At 47.8% G+C, this 18,880-nt stretch overlaps 1 protein-coding gene across 2 annotated transcripts in view; it reads left to right on the top strand.

Moving 5' to 3' along the window:
* The window catches only part of SPRYD3 (SPRY domain containing 3), a 686,433-nt gene that overhangs the window by 463,805 nt on the left and 203,748 nt on the right, over nucleotides 1-18,880 (top strand). Inside the window, exon 11 of one of the 2 annotated variants that reach the window (XM_078687302.1) lies at nucleotides 12,799-12,885. The exons of the other annotated variant lie outside the window; for it this stretch is intronic. Coding sequence (XP_078543428.1) covers nucleotides 12,799-12,870 — 72 coding nt within the window. The 3' untranslated portion in view covers nucleotides 12,871-12,885. Of the gene's footprint in view, nucleotides 1-12,798; nucleotides 12,886-18,880 lie in introns of those variants that run through there. 2 annotated transcript variants of the gene reach the window in all.

Raw genomic sequence — 18,880 nt, 5'->3', positions numbered from 1 at the left:
GTTATTAAGAAAATCAAAAAAGTGTTGCAACTCAGTAGTCAGCGAACAGTCATCAATGTAGCTTCCAAAATACATTATGTAATCATGCCATGCGGCACCCGATCGCCCCCAGGCATGTGTCGCCTCGAACCATCCCATGAAGAGACAGGCAAAAGACTGCGCAAATCTGGAGCCCATCGTGGTACCACACGTCTGTTGGTACCAGTCAGATTTGAACAGAAAAACATTATGTTCCAGTATTATTTGGGCCATAGCAACCAGCATGTCAGGATGATCAAGTCATTCAACTGGTCTTTTATACAAAAAATGACGTAGTGATTCCAGACCCTGCTCGTGGGATATGTTAGTATAAAGGAAGACGACGTCGAAAGTCACCAGGATCATGGATTCATCCTATTTAATATCCATGATAATATTAAGGATTTGTTTAGTGTCACGTATGGTGGACGGAAGATTGATCACATAAGGTGGCTGAAAGATATCCACAAATTCAGATATCTTTTCAGTGGGTCCACTTATACCGGACACTATAGGTCTACCTGGTGGTCTAGAGGCATCCTTAACGATCTTAGGTAGTGAATACAAAGAAGGATAACGTGGTCTATCTACTGTCAGGTATTTAAGTTTATCCTCATTCAACAAACCAGAGGCGAACCATAGTTTAAGCTGATCATTGATTAGTTTCGTAATCTTGAAAATAGGGTTGAAAGATAGTTTCTTATAAAAATCCTTATTAGTTAACTGACTCAAGATTTTGCTTTCATAGTACTCTCTATCAAGGATAACAATATTCCCACCCTTGTTGGCCTGCTTTATGATATCCCTATTAGACGTCAATTGTTTAAGGGCAGCACGTTCCAAAAATTGTCAAGTTATCTATATGCGACATAAGTCTATGATCATTTATCTGACTTTTACTTTGTCAACACCACGCACATTTAAAAAGCACAATTGTGTGGATAGCCCTAGGCTGTCGACACACTATTGTGGACCGAAGTACTAAGATCTTTGTTCCAGACATCTGCATCATCCACAGGTTAGCCGCCACTTAAAGGGTACTGCGCTACAGTCTTTGCAGAGCATGTACATCTACAGCCACATATGCTATGACAGAAAATATTACTTGCACTGTAAGTATTTGTTTGTAGTGTGTCCTGTATGTCTTACACTCTCAGTATACATGTTCACCATACTGCGTTCCTTCTCCCCTATATACATACTCTCATCCACTGTCCGAAAAACAATCTATCATGGAGTTGGTGCCCATGCACATTTCCCACTAATATAGGAATCACAGTACATTCCATGACTTAAGACTTCTTCAGATAAAGACAACTTGCAAACATCTGACCCTCTTGCTGGATGGGATGAGTATGCAGAGCATGTGAATCTACATCACTTCACTCTACAGATGCTTACTCTGTAAAATTTCCTTTTTAAAAAAAGAAAGGTTTTAAGGAGTGTGCAGAATTGACAGTTTCACTCAGCAGAATTCCATGGGGATACTTAAAAACTGAACAAGATTTCGTGGAATTCCGCCAACGGATGGAAATATGCATGCTCTTTGGTGTGACTGTTGCCAGCAAAACTGTTCCCCCATCAATTCGTACAATTCAGTTTACTTTTAAAGGATAGTTCATAGGCAACATCAGCTTTCCCAACCATTTGTGCGGCAGACAGTCCAGTCCTTTTAGAGTCTCAGATGTGGCACCGGTAGACACCAGCAGCAGGATCAGCTGTCCTCTATGTAAATGTAAATGTGTTGGACTTGTAAAGCGCACAGCTGCCCGTAAGCGTCCCGGCGCTTGCTTAGGGAACCCGTCCTGGTATTCCCCTGTGAGAAACCCCGGCAGGGTGTCCACAAGGTGAAAGCCAGGCATCCCGCCGTGAGGGGCCGTAGTGGAGATTAAGCAAGCTATTGCCCAGAGTCGCAGAGTGTGACCCCGTGAGTTGAGTAGGCACCAGAGCGAGAATTGTCGAGGCCGTGGAATTTTGGGCCCGAGGCGGGGAATCGAACCCTGGTCCACGGTCGATCTCCGCTTCCGGGTCTGCCGCCTCTAACCACTGAGCCACGCTTCTCTATTTCCTCCTCCCCGCTGCAGTGGGTGCAAATGCACTTTAGTTTCTCCCCAAGATGACATTACCCCGGTGGGAAGCAGCATTCAAAATTCTGTTCCCGGCTTGAGGTCGGTTGTTTCAGACAAATGGATCGTACAAATCATTCAATGTGGCTACGCCCTGCTATTCATTTCCTTCTCATTCCTTGTTCTTCTGTGCCAGAAAACATTTAGACAAATGCTTTGAAATCCTGATGTGGGAGACAAATCCTTTACGTCCAAGTGTGCCATCCAAACGGTACTGGACTCTCAGAGACGCAAGGGATGCTATTCATGCTATTTCCTCATCCTGGAAAATAGATAGGACAGCTCTTTCTCATCTTCTACCTTTACCCTTTGAAAGGCTAAATTAAAATAATCAGGCTGGCTCTGATAATCCCTGCCCTAAATCTAGGAGATTAGATCGTATTCCTGGACTTGCAAGAAATGTATTTCTATATACCCATCCTGCTGTTCCAAAGGCATTCGCTATGATTCAAGGTGGGCAAGGAACAAGGTTACCGCTCAGGTGTTCCTGAAACTGATGTAAGTGATCCCAGCCTGCTTTTTGTATATTGAAATTACATGTACACCTGAATGACTGGCTATTAAATGTGGCAACACTGCAGTCTATCACAGACAACCTCTGAATGATGACCATTTTCACCATTATTAAGCTCTAGTCCTACCCCTGCCTCCCACTGAGACCTACATTCATTTGGGCCAACTTGGATACTGTGACAATAAAGTCCTTTCCTTGTTTGCATCGAGTGTAAAACGTTTGGGTTTCAAAATCAGATGTGGATCTCGGTGAGGGTAGCTCTGAGGCTTCCTTGCCTCATCTCATGCATTCTCCAACTCCAAGTGGCAAATGTGAGGCCTGCAGTGAAGCCTCAAATTCCTGTGGTTTCTGTATCAGTAACTTGTCTACGAATCCATTCAGATCTCCAGGATGATGGATCAGTATCCACAGTGCCAGATGCTGATCTGAACCGCTCTTGCTTTCCTAACCAGAGTTCATGTTGTGACTGACACATTACTTCTGCGTCGGAGGGTCAGCTAGATGAGGTGATCAGAGGACCCTTGCCTACAGTATACAGAGCAGACTCCACATCAGGCTACTGGAGCTTCTGGTAACTTGATTGGGCTTAAGCCTTCCTGCTTTGCATCAGAGACTGGTTGGTGCAGGTTCTCACAGAAAGCACTACTGTCGTATGGTACTGCAACTTGCAGGGCGGGGTAGGGTCTTGGGCCACTAGCAGGGGTCGTCTGGCAGATCATGACTGGCATCTCAATTTGGAGATGGTGCAGGCAGTATTAGAACACTAGGGGGAGCTCCTGGCTAGACCTATTTGTTACTGTATGGAATGCTGAAAGTTAGCCATTTTGCATGCTGAGGTTTCCCCAAGTAGTTTGTTAGGAGAGGCATTCCACCTTGAATTGAGCAAAGGACTCCTGTATGCCTACCCAATGATACCTCTGGTTCTGAAAACAGTGAGGGAAGTCTGGATCTAAGTCAGCTGGATTGCATGGGGTGGGTCACAAGATCGTAGTATGCAGACCTTCTGAACATTTGTATTTGGCTCCCGATCAGGCTTCCACTTTGGGAGGACCCTCTGTCTTACAGCAAGATGGAGACCTACAACCATATCTCAATAACATACCCCTCCCACGCTGAAATTGAAGAGCAGCAGTTAAATGTGTTTGATTTGTAATCCTTACTGCCGTACAAACTTCCACACAGTCCATCTATGCTGGGTGCTGGGACAAATTAATTTCCTGGTGTTGGGCCCGAGATGCCAATCTATTACAAGTGAAGCTTTCTTATATTCTTTTGTTTGTTCTCTTCTTAGCCCATCAAGGCCATGCAATGGGCACCGTGAAAGGTGACCTTTCCAGCCTTTCAGCCTTCTGTTTTGGCAGAACAAACAGTCTTTGTTTAAGTCACCAGTTGTGATGCATGCATTAAAAGTTTGACAAATGCTTCCCTCAAAATTATGTGTAATGCCCCAACAGGACTTTAACCTTACCTGGGCATTCCTTATGTGCATGTTTTTGGACCCTATGCTCTTGATGCTGAACACGGTCTTCTTTATCACCATCACGTCGGCCCGCCGTTTGAGTGTGCTTTAGGTGTTGTTGGCACAACCGCCCTGCACTAAGTTCTTCCTTGATATGTTGCTATTAAGGACCTGGGTGGCTTTTACCTATAAGGTCTCGAAACCTTTCAACATTGGTCAATCAATCAAATCAAATCAAAACAGCTTTATTCGGTGACAACAAGGCAAACACCATAAAAGCATTCTAATACACATATATCTAAAAAGTACATTCTGACTATATTTCATGGGGGAACATTGATTATGGTACAATACGTGCAAATTTAGGGTACATGGTAAAAAAATAACACCGTAAAATAGCAGGTCCATTTTTCAGAGTCCTTAAAATACAATCTACCACTAATTCATACAATAAAGTGCAAGTGCAATCAGTACAAAAGAATGCGATTAAAAAAAGATATTACTCATCTTTTTCATTCAGCAGAACATCCAAAAGTGCATAATCTTCTCTTTCTAATTGATTTTTGTATAAAGCATATTACAGTGCTTATAATTTTCATAGTGTCCAAGCTGCATATAAAATTAAACGCATCCTTATAATAAAAAAGCATATTTTTTAAAAATAGTGGTTTCAATACTATTTTTCGGATATCTATATAAAAAGGGCAAAATAAAATAAAATGTAGGGTGGGTTGAGAGGTTTTACCATCACATGGACAGGGGGGCAAAATTATGCCATTTCTCAGTTTTTGGGAAAACAAATAAATAATGTAAAGTGCTCATCCTTAGCCTGGTCAGATAAAATCTGTGCTGGACATTCTGAACCAGGATAAGATATAACTGTGTGCTCCTCGTATATGGACTTTCACAGTAAGCTGCCACTGTTTGTTTTTGCTTAATCGTCCTATCCCTGTCATGTTCTATAGCAGCCAGATATCTCAATTTCAGATCTCTTTTACTATATTCTTGTTTGCTTATGGGGTAGTCTGTACGTATTTCACATTTTGTCAAAAGATAAAAAAATGTAACATGGTCTAGTGCTAGACAATCTATAACTAAATCCTTGGAGAATTTAGTTTCCTCCTTTGTCCATAAGCCATGCCAGAGTGTAAGGGCAGCTATATTGAGGGTCTCGCTTAGATATGGGACAGACAATTCTTTGTGTACATCGGCTGCACTAGAGACTGCCAACAGTCTTTTTAGGAACTTATATTCATTAGTTTGGAGGATTTTTTGTATTTGCTTCTTCTTCTTCTCCCACATATGGCGGCTCCATAATTAACTGCTGGAACACACTTGCTCCTATACAAATTTAAAATTTCTCATAGAGGTTTATTCCCAAGTTTTGCAGCAAACCCCATGATTCCCTCAGTCATTTTAAAAAATGTCTTTTTACATAGTTCGATTTGCGGATTCCATGTGCCGTTATTGCAAAATAGTAGCCCCAAATATGAAAAAGTCAGAACTCTGCTTATAAGAACCCCACCCACATGATGCTGTCCACACTTTTGTCTCTTGCCTCCACATGACATTACAAATGTTTTTTTTTCAAGTTTAGCTGTAGATCTATGTTAGTCATGTATTGGGCAAAATGTTCTATTAGGCATTGTAAGCCGTTAGCGGTTCTGGGCATTAGGACAGCATCATCTGCATATAATACCAAGGGGGTGGGGCGTATTCCAACTTTTGGGGCATCTACGGCCAATTCTTGTAAAAATGGATCCACATTATTTATATATAAAGAAAATAAAAGGGGGGGCCAATACACATCCCTGTCTAATACCCCGCTTTACTGCAAAGTCTGGCGTGCATTACCCTGATTTTCCGTACCGTACCCTTGAACTTAAATAATTGTAAATATGGGATAAAAAGAGGATTATTTCTATGGGAGTGCCAAGCCCTCTTAGAATTTGCCATAATTTTTGATGATTAACTAAGTCGAAGGCACTAGTCAAATCTACGAAACATAGATGAAGAGTACCTTCCTTGGCTAGCGTATACTTCCCGATTATCAGGTGTAAATTCACGCATTGCTCCACCGTCCCAATACCCCTTCTGATGCCATACTATGCCTCTGATAAGATGTCGTTTTCACTGGCCCAGTCTTCAAGCCTTTCTAACATAATTCGTCCCATGATCTTAGAACAGGAATCGAGAAGGGATATTGGGCAGTAGCAATTAGCCTTTTCCCTGTCCCCTTTTTTTAATATGGGTACGATGACGCTTTCAACCCATGTAATTAGGAAGACTCCTCCCAAGGCGGCATTAAAAACTGTCACTAGTATCGGTGTCCAAAAATCCAGATCATACTTAAAAACATCTATTGGCACGCCGTCTGGACCTGCTGCTTTCCCACTTGCACTTTTCTGAAGTGTAAGTTTCACTTCCTCTGGTGTGACTGGCGATGTTTTAACTGAATTTAACCTGATACAGTTTTTGTTTTTCCAATCTATAATGTTTGTCACCTGGATTGAAAATGCTCTTAAAATGTAACACCCAATCTTCCGGTGGTATCACAGTATCAATCCTTACTGCGGTATTATCTTTAAAATATGGGTGGTTGACTATCTTCCAGAAGAGGGCTGGGTCTTTTAGCTCTGCTGCTCGATTTAGGTTTTCCAATCCTCTTCACGGATCTCCATTTTCCTTATTTCCAGTATCTTTTTATAATCTCACCTGGTGGCCATTATTTTTGTGGGTCTCTAGGTTTTTGTTTAAGCACAAATTTTAATTCCCTGTTTATCCTTGTGCCTTCATGATTAAACCATCTTTGGGTTGGGCTACGTGTTTATTTTCCCTGTTTTTTGGCTTCAGATCACCTGCAATTACTTCAGGGATATTAGAGAAGGCATTAATAACCGCTATATGTGTAGATGAGCCGTCCAAAAATATTTCTAAATCTTTTGGTATTTTCCCTTCAAGGGTTTCCATAAAAATGGTGGGGTTAACGCCTGTCCATTTCAAAGAGACCCCATTTTTACCTTGAGTGTCTATATCGACATCTCCATCCTTACCCCTTTGTTTAGGTGACAAGTTTATTTCTAAAATCAAACTTAGGGAATGATGGTCACTAAACAAACTAATATTTATCCACACTTCCTTGGCCATCTCATTGGCATTAGATGATATTATGACGTGGTCTATATTTGAGGATGACCTCGTTCCCACAAAGGTGTGCAGGTTTTCTTCCCCCTCTGGGGTAATTGGTTCTAAGATTATTAAATCATGTTTGTGTATTACATTATTAATGGCTTCCCCATATCTATCATGTTTGAAATGTGCGATCTTTTCGCCGGAATGGTCACAATACCCACATGGCTCGCCAGCTTTAATATCACATATATCACTGTTAAAGTCCTCAGCCCAAATTAAAACATAAGGCCCTACTAATCCCTTCTTGAAACAATCTAAGTCCCTTTCTAGTAGGTCAATTACAGTGCTCCTTGAATTGTCAAAAACATTATTATAGAAGTTTATAATGACAAAAATATAATTTTCATTAGAAGTTAGTTTTAAAAACTGATAATATTTTGAATCAATAAAAATGTTCCCTAAAGTCAGGGGGGAAGCAACTGGGATTAGGGTTGCCAAGCCTCCTTTCGCCCTTCCCTTTCTCAATGGAATTGCACATGTACAAATGCTTTGGTACCCATTTAGAGAAAAGGTTTCAGCGCCCCAGGTTTCTTGTAATAAAACGACCCCCAATCCCTCCAGTAAGTTTTTCCAGTTGGCATCGTTTATCTTATTTTTGATGCCAGCTATATTCCATGTTGTGATTTTTAAGATGTTACTCATTTGTGGTTCAGGGTCTGCTATCATGGGGTTAACGGGTCTGACATTGTAATCATACCCAGGTGCGTCCTCTACCTCTCTTTCACAGGTATCTATTAAGTTAACCATTCTCACATTTGTTGTAAGGTTACCATTTATCATGTTCATACTACTACCCCCATATGTAGCACAAAAAATCTATTTCGGCAGGTTGTTGGCTATTTGCTTTTAAGTGTATCTTGGAGACGCTAGTGCTTCACTCTACAACATTGGATCTAGCATTTGGGTCACATTAGCATAGTTTTAGGAAGGGTAGGGTCCCCTAAGTTTTGGCTATTATAGTTTGAAACCGACTCTCCCTTTTCCCTTGCAGTTAAATGTATAGGACTAGAATGTTTAGGTATCAGACCCAGTCAATCATTTTGCTCTAATGTACTCAGAGCCTCATATCTGTTGCGGGTTGGCACTTCACAAATATTGGGGCCCAGCAACCATCCAGGATTCCTTTGTGTTCCCCCTCTGGGGATTGCATTTACTCGATAAAAATACCCCAAGGGGGGAGACCATTAATAGCGTTGTTCCGTATTGTGAAAGGAGCTGCCCTATCCAATAAACACCTGACCAAATTCGGTGACCTAAAGCTTAAGACCACATTGTCCCCCAGCCAGGCCTTTTTCACATTTTCCCACCCAGGCAACCCTTCTGACCATCATGAAGTCATTAAATAAATGATTTCCAAGCCCAGTTTTTAAATCTCAGTAATGGAGGGCCTTATTCTTTAGTGAGGACCAATGTTCCTCCTCTTGTGGTTTCAGTTTCAGAACATTTGCTAGCACTACGGTATACGGCGTGGCATCGGGTGGGAGGTCAAGAACGCCACCTTTCGTTCTATCCCCTTCCACCCTCTGCAATCTTCTTGCAGGACCATTTGATGCATGCATGTATGTAGGGCGTTAGATACTGATAATGATGGCCCAGGGTGGATCGGCGGGCACACTAAAGTGGGGGAGGGGGGTGTGGATGTACTTCTACCTGATGTTGTGATCTGGAACTATTTCCTACCCGGCTAGGCTCCATAGTTTTTATAGGACAACTCCCAATGCGAGTTCCTGAGTTCTTCGCCAAATGTTCCTCTATTTTGGCTAATCTCTGATCTATTGCCATTAGTCTGGACATAAGAGGATCGATTAAAGCCATGAGTTTTACTTCTATTTGGTTAAGAAACTCATCTTTAGCTTCTACAGAATCTGAATGTGGCGGGCCAAGCAGATCACTATCAGTTCTCTCTATACCCACTCGGTCTTGTTCCTTCTCAACTGATGGAACTGGGATCCCTCCCCTCTCTAGGGCCACGCTCTTGTTCTTAGCTATTTTTGCTGCCTGTAGACTAGCTTTTGGGGCACCCCGTGCTTTCCTTTTCTTTGCCTGGCTGTTATTTCCAGAGGCAACTGCTAATTTTTTCTGTCTAGTGCAAACATTAGTAGTATTGACAACAGAGGCAGGTAATTTACTGGTTTCATTATCCACATCTGGGACACCTAACTGTGAACTATCTATAATAATTTGTGATGAATCTAGACATGTAATTGAATCCATATTACATTCTTTGAAGACAGTTTGCCCTGTAAGTGGATTTAATGGATCAAGTGAAAGCCGCCTTTCTGTTGTCTCAATTTCGTGCATAAGAACGGATTCTGCTCGGCTGAGAAAGGCTAGGGTCCCTGCCACTCCCACCACCCCTTTACGTAAGTTCTTACTCATTCCCAAATAAAAGTTGAATAACAATTCAATATAGGAAGCTGTTGGTACCAGATATTAAGTAGGTTTTAGAGGTTAGCACACCCCCTTCAATCCAAAACAGCCTTTGTCAAGTTGCCTACTTAATAACCTGGGGTGGGCATTAGAGGGGGGCCCCAGCCCAGCCTCTTCCGGGCGCGGAACGGGCCCGCCCTCCGGCGTCCCGACCGCAAAACAATGGCACCGATGACTCTTAGCGGTGGCGGCTTCCTGTGTCTGCAATCCCCCAGCAGGTAAATTCAAGGACAAGTGACTCTTGGCAGTGGTGGCAAGATCTGAGTGTTCTCCCGCGCCACGGGTGCCCGAGCGTCCTTTTAGTCGCTGCCAGCTGCCGTCAGCAGCGTGTGCGCCGCAAGGGACGCTGGGAGTTTAAGTCTACCTCCCCTTCGGCGTCCCGACCACGCTGCGGGTGCCCGAGCGTCCTTTTAGGCGCCTCCTGGCGCTGTCAGCGGTGGCGGCTTCCTGTGTCTGCAATCCCCCAGCAGGTAAGTTCAAGGACAAGTGACTCTTGGCAGTGGCGGCAAGATCTGAGTGTTCTCCCTTGGTCAATCAATCATGTTGCCTGTAATCTTTCCTCAGCCTTCGACCTCGAAAGAGAAGAGGCTCTATCAACTTGATCCAAATATAACGCTGAGCCTTTACATCGATCGGTCGACCGATCAGTATAGATGACCAGCTCTTTGTCTGCTTCTCAGGTGCAAAGAAGAGCAGGGCAGTGCTAAAAAGGACCCTTTCAAGGAAGATGGCCCGTTACATTAAAATCTGCTTTGCACTGCGAAGGAAGCAGTTTCCCAGAGGGCCTAAGGGCCCGTTCGACGATGGCCTAGGCCACTGCAATGGTGTTGGCATAAGGGGTATGTTCTCTTGCAATCTGCTCACCTAAACATGGGGGCCAGTGCATACGTTCACAAAGCATTACTCCCTCAACAGCCAGGTCCAACCAGAAGGTCACTTCACTCACTTAGTCCTGAAGGGCTTTTTGGTCTAAGTTCGCTCCCTAGACCCTCCACTTTTGGGGGGTACTGCTTATATGTATTCTAAAGGTGAGGAATCTGCAGTTTGAAGTATCTAGTACAAGAAAAATATACTTCAGAATGGTGGTTGGGAGCACACTGCCTCACAGTCCCAGCACAGTTTGCCCCTTTGCATCCTGGTAAATGCAGTAGACAGTTCAAACTTACTTCAAAAATAGCTGGAGTTTTTTACCAAAGTTGGTGCAGACATTGCTGTATATTTCGAGACACGTGTTTCTGGGTTGCGCCCGTCATCAGTAGCGAACAGCAGTATTAGAGAGCAAAGAAACATCATCTGGAGTTGCTGGAAATGCTGCCAAGTTCCTCTCGGGTCACAGTACCACTCACAAGCACACAGGTGCATCTCCAAAGCTCGTGAGCTTGCTGGCTCAAGGGAGCCTTTTAAAGAGAATGGGGGTTGGGTGCACACTGCCTCACAGTCCCAGCACAGTTAGCCCCTTTGCATCCTGGTAAATACAGTTCACAGTTCAAACTTACTTCAAAAGTAGCTGGTTTTTCACCAAAGTTGGTGCCGACATTGCTGTATATCTCTAGATACGTGTTTCTGGGTTGAGCCCGTCATCAGTAGAGCGGTACAAAAGGGGGTGGTGATGGACGGAGCATCTGAACCAATCAACCGGTTTCTGGTATTACAGCCGTCTTCAGCCCGGCTTGCTTGAATCCAGTGGCAAAGTGAGCAAGGGACTCACGTCTGAGCATACCCTGCCACACTTATGGCGGCCAAAAGCGGTACAAAAAGGGGGTGGTGATGGACGGAGCATCTGAACCAATCAAACACTCACACCCAGTCAAAAGATCTGGGTTTGACCCATCACCTTTCTTTAGCCCACTCTGCCACCCCAGTTCAGACATGGCTATATGCAAATCAGTCTGACCCAGTGCCTCACGGGAACAGTCCAGCCCGAACTTCCAAGCCATGCCTTCCCTGGACCAGAAACAAGCTTCCGAGGACCGTTTTCTGGCATTACAGCCGTCTCCAGCCCGGCTTGCTTGAATCCAGTGGCAAAGTGAGCAAAGAACCGCCGTCTGAGCATACCCTGCCACACTTATGGCGGCCAAAAGCGGTACAAAAGGGGGTGGTGATGGACGGAGCATCTGAACCAATCAAACACTCCCACCCAGTCAAAAGATCTGGGTTTGACCCATCACCGTTCTTTAGCCCACTCTGCCACCCCAGTTCAGACATGGCTATATACAAATCAGTCTGACCCTGTGCCTCATGGGAACAGTCCAGCCCGAACTGCTAAACCATGCCTTCCCTGGACCGGAAACAAGCTTCCGAGGACCGGTTTATGGCATTACAGCCGTCTTCAGCCCGGCTTGCTTGAATCCAGTGGCAAAGTGAGCAAGGGACTCACGTCTGAGCATACCCTGCCACACTTATGGCGGCTGATGAGGAATATGAATCCGAAACCGGTCCCAGGATGCTTGTTTCCGGTCCAGGGAAGACATGGCTTGGCTGTTGCATTTATACTGTCTGTCTGCTATCTGCTATCTTCCACGTGCACTCCGTGCTCGTGGAAGATAGTGCATTCCTTTTCAGAATTGTTATTGTTCAGGGAAAGCTGGTTAATGGGGAATGTGAATTCATAAAACTGTTAAGCTTGAAATTGAAGAGATGCATTAAACCTCTTCTCTTATGAACACGTCTCTTCCTGTGTGTTCATTTTGCATGATCCTGACTTCCCTACACTGGCGACGAGGGGTACGACCCTGCACTATAAGGACAATCACGTGAGATCATTTTAATTAATGTTATTCTCGACCGCAGTTATCGAGCGGTGGCGTTATACAGTTGTGCTGTGATTTTGTCCGACCGCGTAAATCGAGCGGTGGTGCATGTGTTTCTAAGTTTAACTGCCCTTTGAATCGGAAATTGCTTGCAGAGTTAAACAAAACGTTTTTTTAAGCGTTGATTGCTTCTGCGGCTGTGTTCTGTCATGTGCATCTGATAGCACCTGCGGCAGTTCGTTGTGTCCATCATTTGTTTATTTAACCTAACGCAGCATAATACATCATTGTAATGTTTTTTTAACTTAGATCGTTGAGTGTGGACACGGATCAACGGCATCTGTAAGAATGTTTTTCACGAACACTCACGTTGTTGCCTAGCTGCGTCTTCTCCTTCATTTTGGATGACACACTGTGGTTTGTGGGAAGCGCAATGCATTCTGGATCTTACACTACGTTCTTCATGTCAGGAGCAGCTGCCATTTCAGATTAAGCATTTCTTTGCTGCATTTATCTTACATTACGTCTTCACGTCAGCAGTAGCAGCCATTTCGGATTGAGCTTTTCTTTGCTGCATTTACAACAAATATATACACGTTTGTTTTGTAATATTTATTTATTCTTGGTGTTTTATGAGTAACTACATAAACATTCTAGCTTGTTAGTTATTATTATTTTAAGTAATCCATCACGCAAATTATTATTATTTTGGGTTAATATTTTGGAGCAGCATGAAAATAGGAATATTTCTTGTATTTTTGTGCTGATTAAGTTTTTTTTTATTATTGCATCAATTTTTGACAAAATGTCTGGCATTTTACCTCCTCCCTCTTTCTTAACGGCCTCTGGTGAACCTCCCATGGCCTGGGAAGTTTGGGAACCTATGTTTTTAGCCTATGTTGAGGTCATGGAAGGTGAAGATTGTGAGGCAGAGAGGAAACTCTCTCTGTTGAAACATTGTTTGGGGGGTTTTGGACTTAAAGAATTCAAAACTTTGCCTGTTTTAATTAACCCAGGTAGAATTAATGTGTACCAGTATGCATCTACCCAACTTAACATTCGTTTTGGTAAAAAGAAAAATGTAGTGATGGAAAGGTTTATTTTCTATTCTCGCAAACAGCGTGATGAGGAGTCCATTGAGGATTATGTATCCTCTTTAAGATCACTTGCAGCTACTTGCGCATTTGAACATACTTCTTATGACCAGGTTCTAAGGGACCAGATTTTGATGCGTACAAATAGTAAAAAAGTTCAAGAGAAACTATGGTCTACTCCTGACTTATCCTTGAACGCTGCAATTGACATTGCTAAGTCTATTGAGCATTCTGAAAAGTTTGTAAAGGAGATTAGGGGTAAGGATAAAAATGATGTTTTTAATGTAAACAAAGAATTTAAGGAACAACATAAACAAAAGATGTCTTCTAGTCAAAGTTCCAACAAATATGATATTAAACATAAGAGTATGAATCAGAATACTGAGAAACGCAGTCATGCACTGTTATGTTTTAGATGTGGTAGTAATTCGCCCTTAGCCAATTACAAGAATTGTCCTGGCATCGATAAAGTTTGTGTAAATGTAATAGAAAAGGTCATTTTACCAAATTCTGTAAATCACCACCCAAAAGGGTTAATCTGAAAGAAACAGGTTAGTATTAGATTCCTTACCTTAGAATATCCCCAGGCGTCAGTCTGGATCCGGAAACTTTTGCGTAGCAGTACCCCTGCGCGTCGGTAGGCGTCGTCTGCAGGCGTCCCCTGCGGCTCCGCGTCGTCGGCGTCGTGCGCCGTGATGACGTCGCTGGAGTATATAGACGCCGCTGGAGTATATAGACGCCGCCTCCGCGCGCTGACGTCAGTTCTTCTTTTTTCCGCGCCAGTTAGCGCAGATCCGAAGAGCAGTACTCCGGTCTTTTGACCAAGTTTCTTGTTAACTACTTAATCTTCTACGGTGCCGGTAGGATGCCCGGTTTCAAGGGTTGCGACGAGTGCGACCGCCTGATGTCGGTCACCGACCACCATCGACTCTGCCTCCGGTGTCTGGGCGCGGACCACGACGTGGAGTCCTGCGTCGACTGTCGGGCCTTGACTGGTAAAGCTAGGCGGGAGCGGTCCCGCAAGCTTCTCGAGCTCCGTGTGTCGGCCCCGCGTCGAGAGCGGTTCCGGTCCGGTCGGAGGTCGAGGGAGCGGTCGAAGGAACGATCGCGGAGCCGCCATGAGCGCTCCGGGAGTCGCCACCATTCCTCCGGTTCGTCAGGTAAGCGTAAGAAGTCGGGGCGTCGTCATCGTACCCCCGACTCCCCCCGACGCCCGCGTGATGCGGCCGGGGGCTCGGGTGGCCCCACCCACGCGGGCCCGCGTGGGCCGCCGACGCTGTCTGCCCCATACCCGTCGGTCCCTGGGGAAGGCGCGTCGCGTGAGGAGATCGAGGCCTTCCTCATAGCTATGAGGGCGAGGTCTCCTCCGGCGGGGCCTACGGCGCCTGCGGGCCCGTCGGTCCCGTCTGGGGGCCCGAGCGGTTCGGGTGCTCCTGCCTCGACGCCGCCGGTGGCTCCGGCCCCGGCGCCGCTGGGCCCCTCAGGTTCGTCGCCGGCTGGTCTACCGGCCTCTCCGGCGTCGGTTCCTTTGGGCCAACCCGTGGTACCGCCTCCGCGCGGTGCAGCGACTCCGCCGTCGGTTCCGGCCGGCGTCGGGTCCCCGGCGCCGACGCCACGCGGCGCCACCCCCATTCCCCCTCTGACTCCTGACGCGGAGTCGGACCGGCGTCGTCCGACGCCGGATCCGGCGCCGATGGGGCCCATTGACCCCGAGGTCTATATCGTCGATCCAGAATACGGCGATGAGGACGAGTATGGAGAGGGTTGGGAGGGGTCTGAGGACCCTTTATCCCGTGCCTGCCAGTATGATGTGGACTGGGTAGGTGATCTGGGTGATGCCAGTGGTCTGGACGAGTCGCCCAACCCTGGGTTTGTCTCCCCGACCCCTGTGGCGTCTGAGGCAGGTGCTGCCTATTCGGTGGTCCTGATGAGGGCTGCCAAGGCCTTGAGCCTTGAGCTCCCTGTCGCGAAGGTCAAGCCGAACATTCTGACCGAAGTGTTTAAACCGCAGTCATGCCCCCAGGAGCCTCTGCTGCCGTTTAATGAGGCCCTGACGGATGTCCTTTTGGGCACCTGGTCCAGGCCCGCTTCCGGTGCACCGGTTGACCGGAACGTTGCCAGGCGTCACCGTCCGTGCTCGGACGACCCTGCCTTCCTATCCACCCATCCCTCCCCGGAGAGTCTGGTGATCCAGGCCTCCACTTCACAGTCCGCGTTCCCGTCGGCTCCGCCCGATCGGGAATCAAAGCGGTATGACCAATTTGGTAAAAAGGTCTTTTCCTCTTTGAGCGCTGGACTGCGGTCTTGTAATACCGCGTGCCTCTTGGGCCGCTACACCCACTCCCTGTGGGATACGGTCGAGGAGTGTTTGCCGCAATGCCCCCAGGAGGTGCGGGACAAGCTCACCCGGGCCTTGGTTGAAGGCCGGGATGCGGCGCGGTACTCGATCCGTTGTGGTCTGGACACGACCGACTCGCTGGGACGGGCTATGTCCACGACGGTGGCGATTCGTCGCCATGCTTGGCTGAGATCTGCCAACTTCTCGCCAGACGTCCAAAATACACTCATGGACATGCCATTTGATGGCAGTCGCCTGTTTGGTGACAAAGCGGACCACGCGCTGGAGCGCTTCAAGGACTCCAGGGTCACGGCCAAGTCCTTGGGTCTTTCGACCCAGCGCCAGCAGACGGGTTCGTTTCGCCCCTTTCGTGGCCAAGGGAGGGGCGGTCCCACACGTGCTGCCAGCCACGCGCCGCAGAACGCTCCCCAGCGCGGTGGCGGCCGTGGTTTCCGCCGTGGTGGCGGTAGAGGCCAGCGGCGAGGTCAGTCCACACCTCCCCCCGCTGCTGCATCCAAGCCTTCCTAGTCCGAGCTTTCGGGCTCACGTGACGCCAGTGGGTGGCAGGGTTCGCCATCACCACTCCCGCTGGCGCGCGATAACATCGGACAGGTGGGTGCTGCAGCTCGTTCGAAGGGGCTACGCCCTCCCCTTCGAGTCCACTCCTCCAGCCATGCCACCGCAGAACCACCGTGTGTCGGGGGACCACTTGACACTTCTGCAGGAGGAAGTTACGGCCCTCTTGGCCAAGGGGGCCATCGAGCGCGTTCCTGGGCCAGAAGTAGGGTGTGGTTGCTACTCCCACTACTTTCTGGTGCCCAAGAAGGACAAAGGAGGCCTCCGTCCTATCTTGGACCTACGGAACGTCAACGGCTTCCTCCGGAAGGAGAAGTTCAAGATGTTGACTTTGGCTCAGGTCTTGGCTGCTCTAGACCCTCAAGACTGGATGGTAGCGTTGGACTTGCAGGATGCGTATTTTCACATCTCCGTCCTGCCGGCCCACCGGCGTTACCTGCGGTTCACGGTAGGCCAGGAGCACTTTCAGTTTATCGTGCTCCCATTCGGCCTTACCAGCGCCCCACGGGTGTTCACGAAAGTGATGGCGGTGGTCGCAGCTCATCTGCGCCGGTTAGGGGTTTCAGTCTTCCCCTACCTCGACGACTGGTTGTTGAAGGCGGGCTCGCCCCAGACAGTCGTCCACCACCTTCAGATGACGGCAGACCTCCTGCACGAGCTGGGGTTTTCCATCAATGTGCCGAAATCACACCTGTGTCCCTCTCAAAAGCTCCTTTTCATTGGAGCGGTTCTCGACTCGGCGCAGTTTCGGGTTTATCCCCCGGAACGGCGGGTCCGGGATATTCAGGCTCTGATTCCCATCTTTCAGCCGTTATCCCGGGTTTCGGTCAGGTTGACGCTGCGGCTTCTGGGGCTGATGGCCTCCTGCATCCTACTGGTGCATCACGCCAGGTGGCGGATGCGGGCTCTGCAGTGGGACCTGAAGTTTCAGTGGGCCCAGCATCAGGGCAACCTATCCGACCATGTCCTGATCTCGGAGGGCACTGCGAGACAGTTGCAGTGGTGGCTTACGGACCGCGATTGGGTCAGAGGCAGATCCCTCTCCCTTCCCCAACCGGAGCACGTGGTTGTGACGGACGCGTCCCTCCAGGGCTGGGGTGGCCACTTGGGAGAGGCGGAGATCAGAGGCATCTGGTCTCCGGCGGAGTCCCGGCTCCATATCAACCTGTTGGAGCTGCGGGCGATTCGCCTAGCACTGAAGGCATTCCTCCCCTTTGTCAACGGGAGTGTAGTGCAGGTGTTCACGGACAACACCACCGCCATGTGGTACTGCAACAAACAGGGCGGTGTGGGGTCGTGGACCCTTTGCCAGGAGGCTCTGCGTCTCTGGCAATGGCTGGAACGTCAGGGCGTGACTCTGACGGTTCAACACCTGGCAGGTTCTCTGAACGCCAGGGCGGACAAACTCAGCCGTCGGTGCTCGGTGGATCACGAATGGCGTCTGAACTCGGACGTGGCGAGAGGCCTCTTTCAGCAATGGGGAGAGCCTTGGTTAGATCTATTCGCCACAGAAGAGAACGCGCAATGTCATCAGTTCTGCGCGTTGGAGTTTCCAAGACGGCACTCGCTCGGCGACGCCTTTCGGCGCGAGTGGAGTTGCGGTCTGTTGTACGCCTTTCCGCCTATACCACTTCTGCCCAGAGTGCTGAAGATCAGGCGCGACCGGGCCCAAGTTATCCTTGTGGCCCCGGACTGGGCTCGAAGATACTGGTATCCCGAGCTACTCAGCATGACAGTCGGTCCCTCGATCCGCCTGCCCCTTCAGGAGGACCTTCTGTCGCAGCAGCAGGGGACGGTCCTCCACCCGAACCTGTCCAGTCTCCACCTCCATGCTTGGAGATTGAGCGGCGGCAGTTGAGGCCATTTGACTTGCCTCCTGAAGTCTGTGATGTAATTCTGGCAGCCAGGCGTCCCTCCACAAAGTCGGTATACGCCTGCCGGTGGAACAGATTTGTGGCATGGTGCACAGCAAAGGCTGTGGATCCCCTTTCTGCCCCTCTGTCTGAGGTTCTCCTCTTCCTCCTTTCCCTTGCCCAGCAGGGCTCTGCTCTGGGCACTATCAAGGGCTATCTTTCTGCCCTTTCCGCCTTCTTGAGGCTACCTGATCAGCCATCTTTATTCAAGTCCCCTATTGTGTTACGATTCTTGAAGGGCATCACGCACATGTATCCCCCAACTCCGTTCGTGATGCCTCAGTGGGACTTGAACCTGGTTCTGACTTTCCTGATGTGCGCTCCCTTTGAGCCTCTTCATTCCTGTCCTCTCCGTCTTCTCACTTTAAAGACGGCCTTCCTGGTGGCTATCACCTCTGCCAGGAGAGTGAGTGAGCTCCAGGCTCTTTCTGTTAAACCTCCTTTCTTGTCTGTTCATCCTGATAAGGTGG

This window comes from Lissotriton helveticus, chromosome 1_1 (genome assembly GCF_964261635.1).
Source record: "Lissotriton helveticus chromosome 1_1, aLisHel1.1, whole genome shotgun sequence".
NCBI classification, from domain to species: Eukaryota; Metazoa; Chordata; class Amphibia; order Caudata; family Salamandridae; genus Lissotriton; species Lissotriton helveticus.
This window is presented reverse-complemented; position numbering and strand designations above follow the sequence as displayed.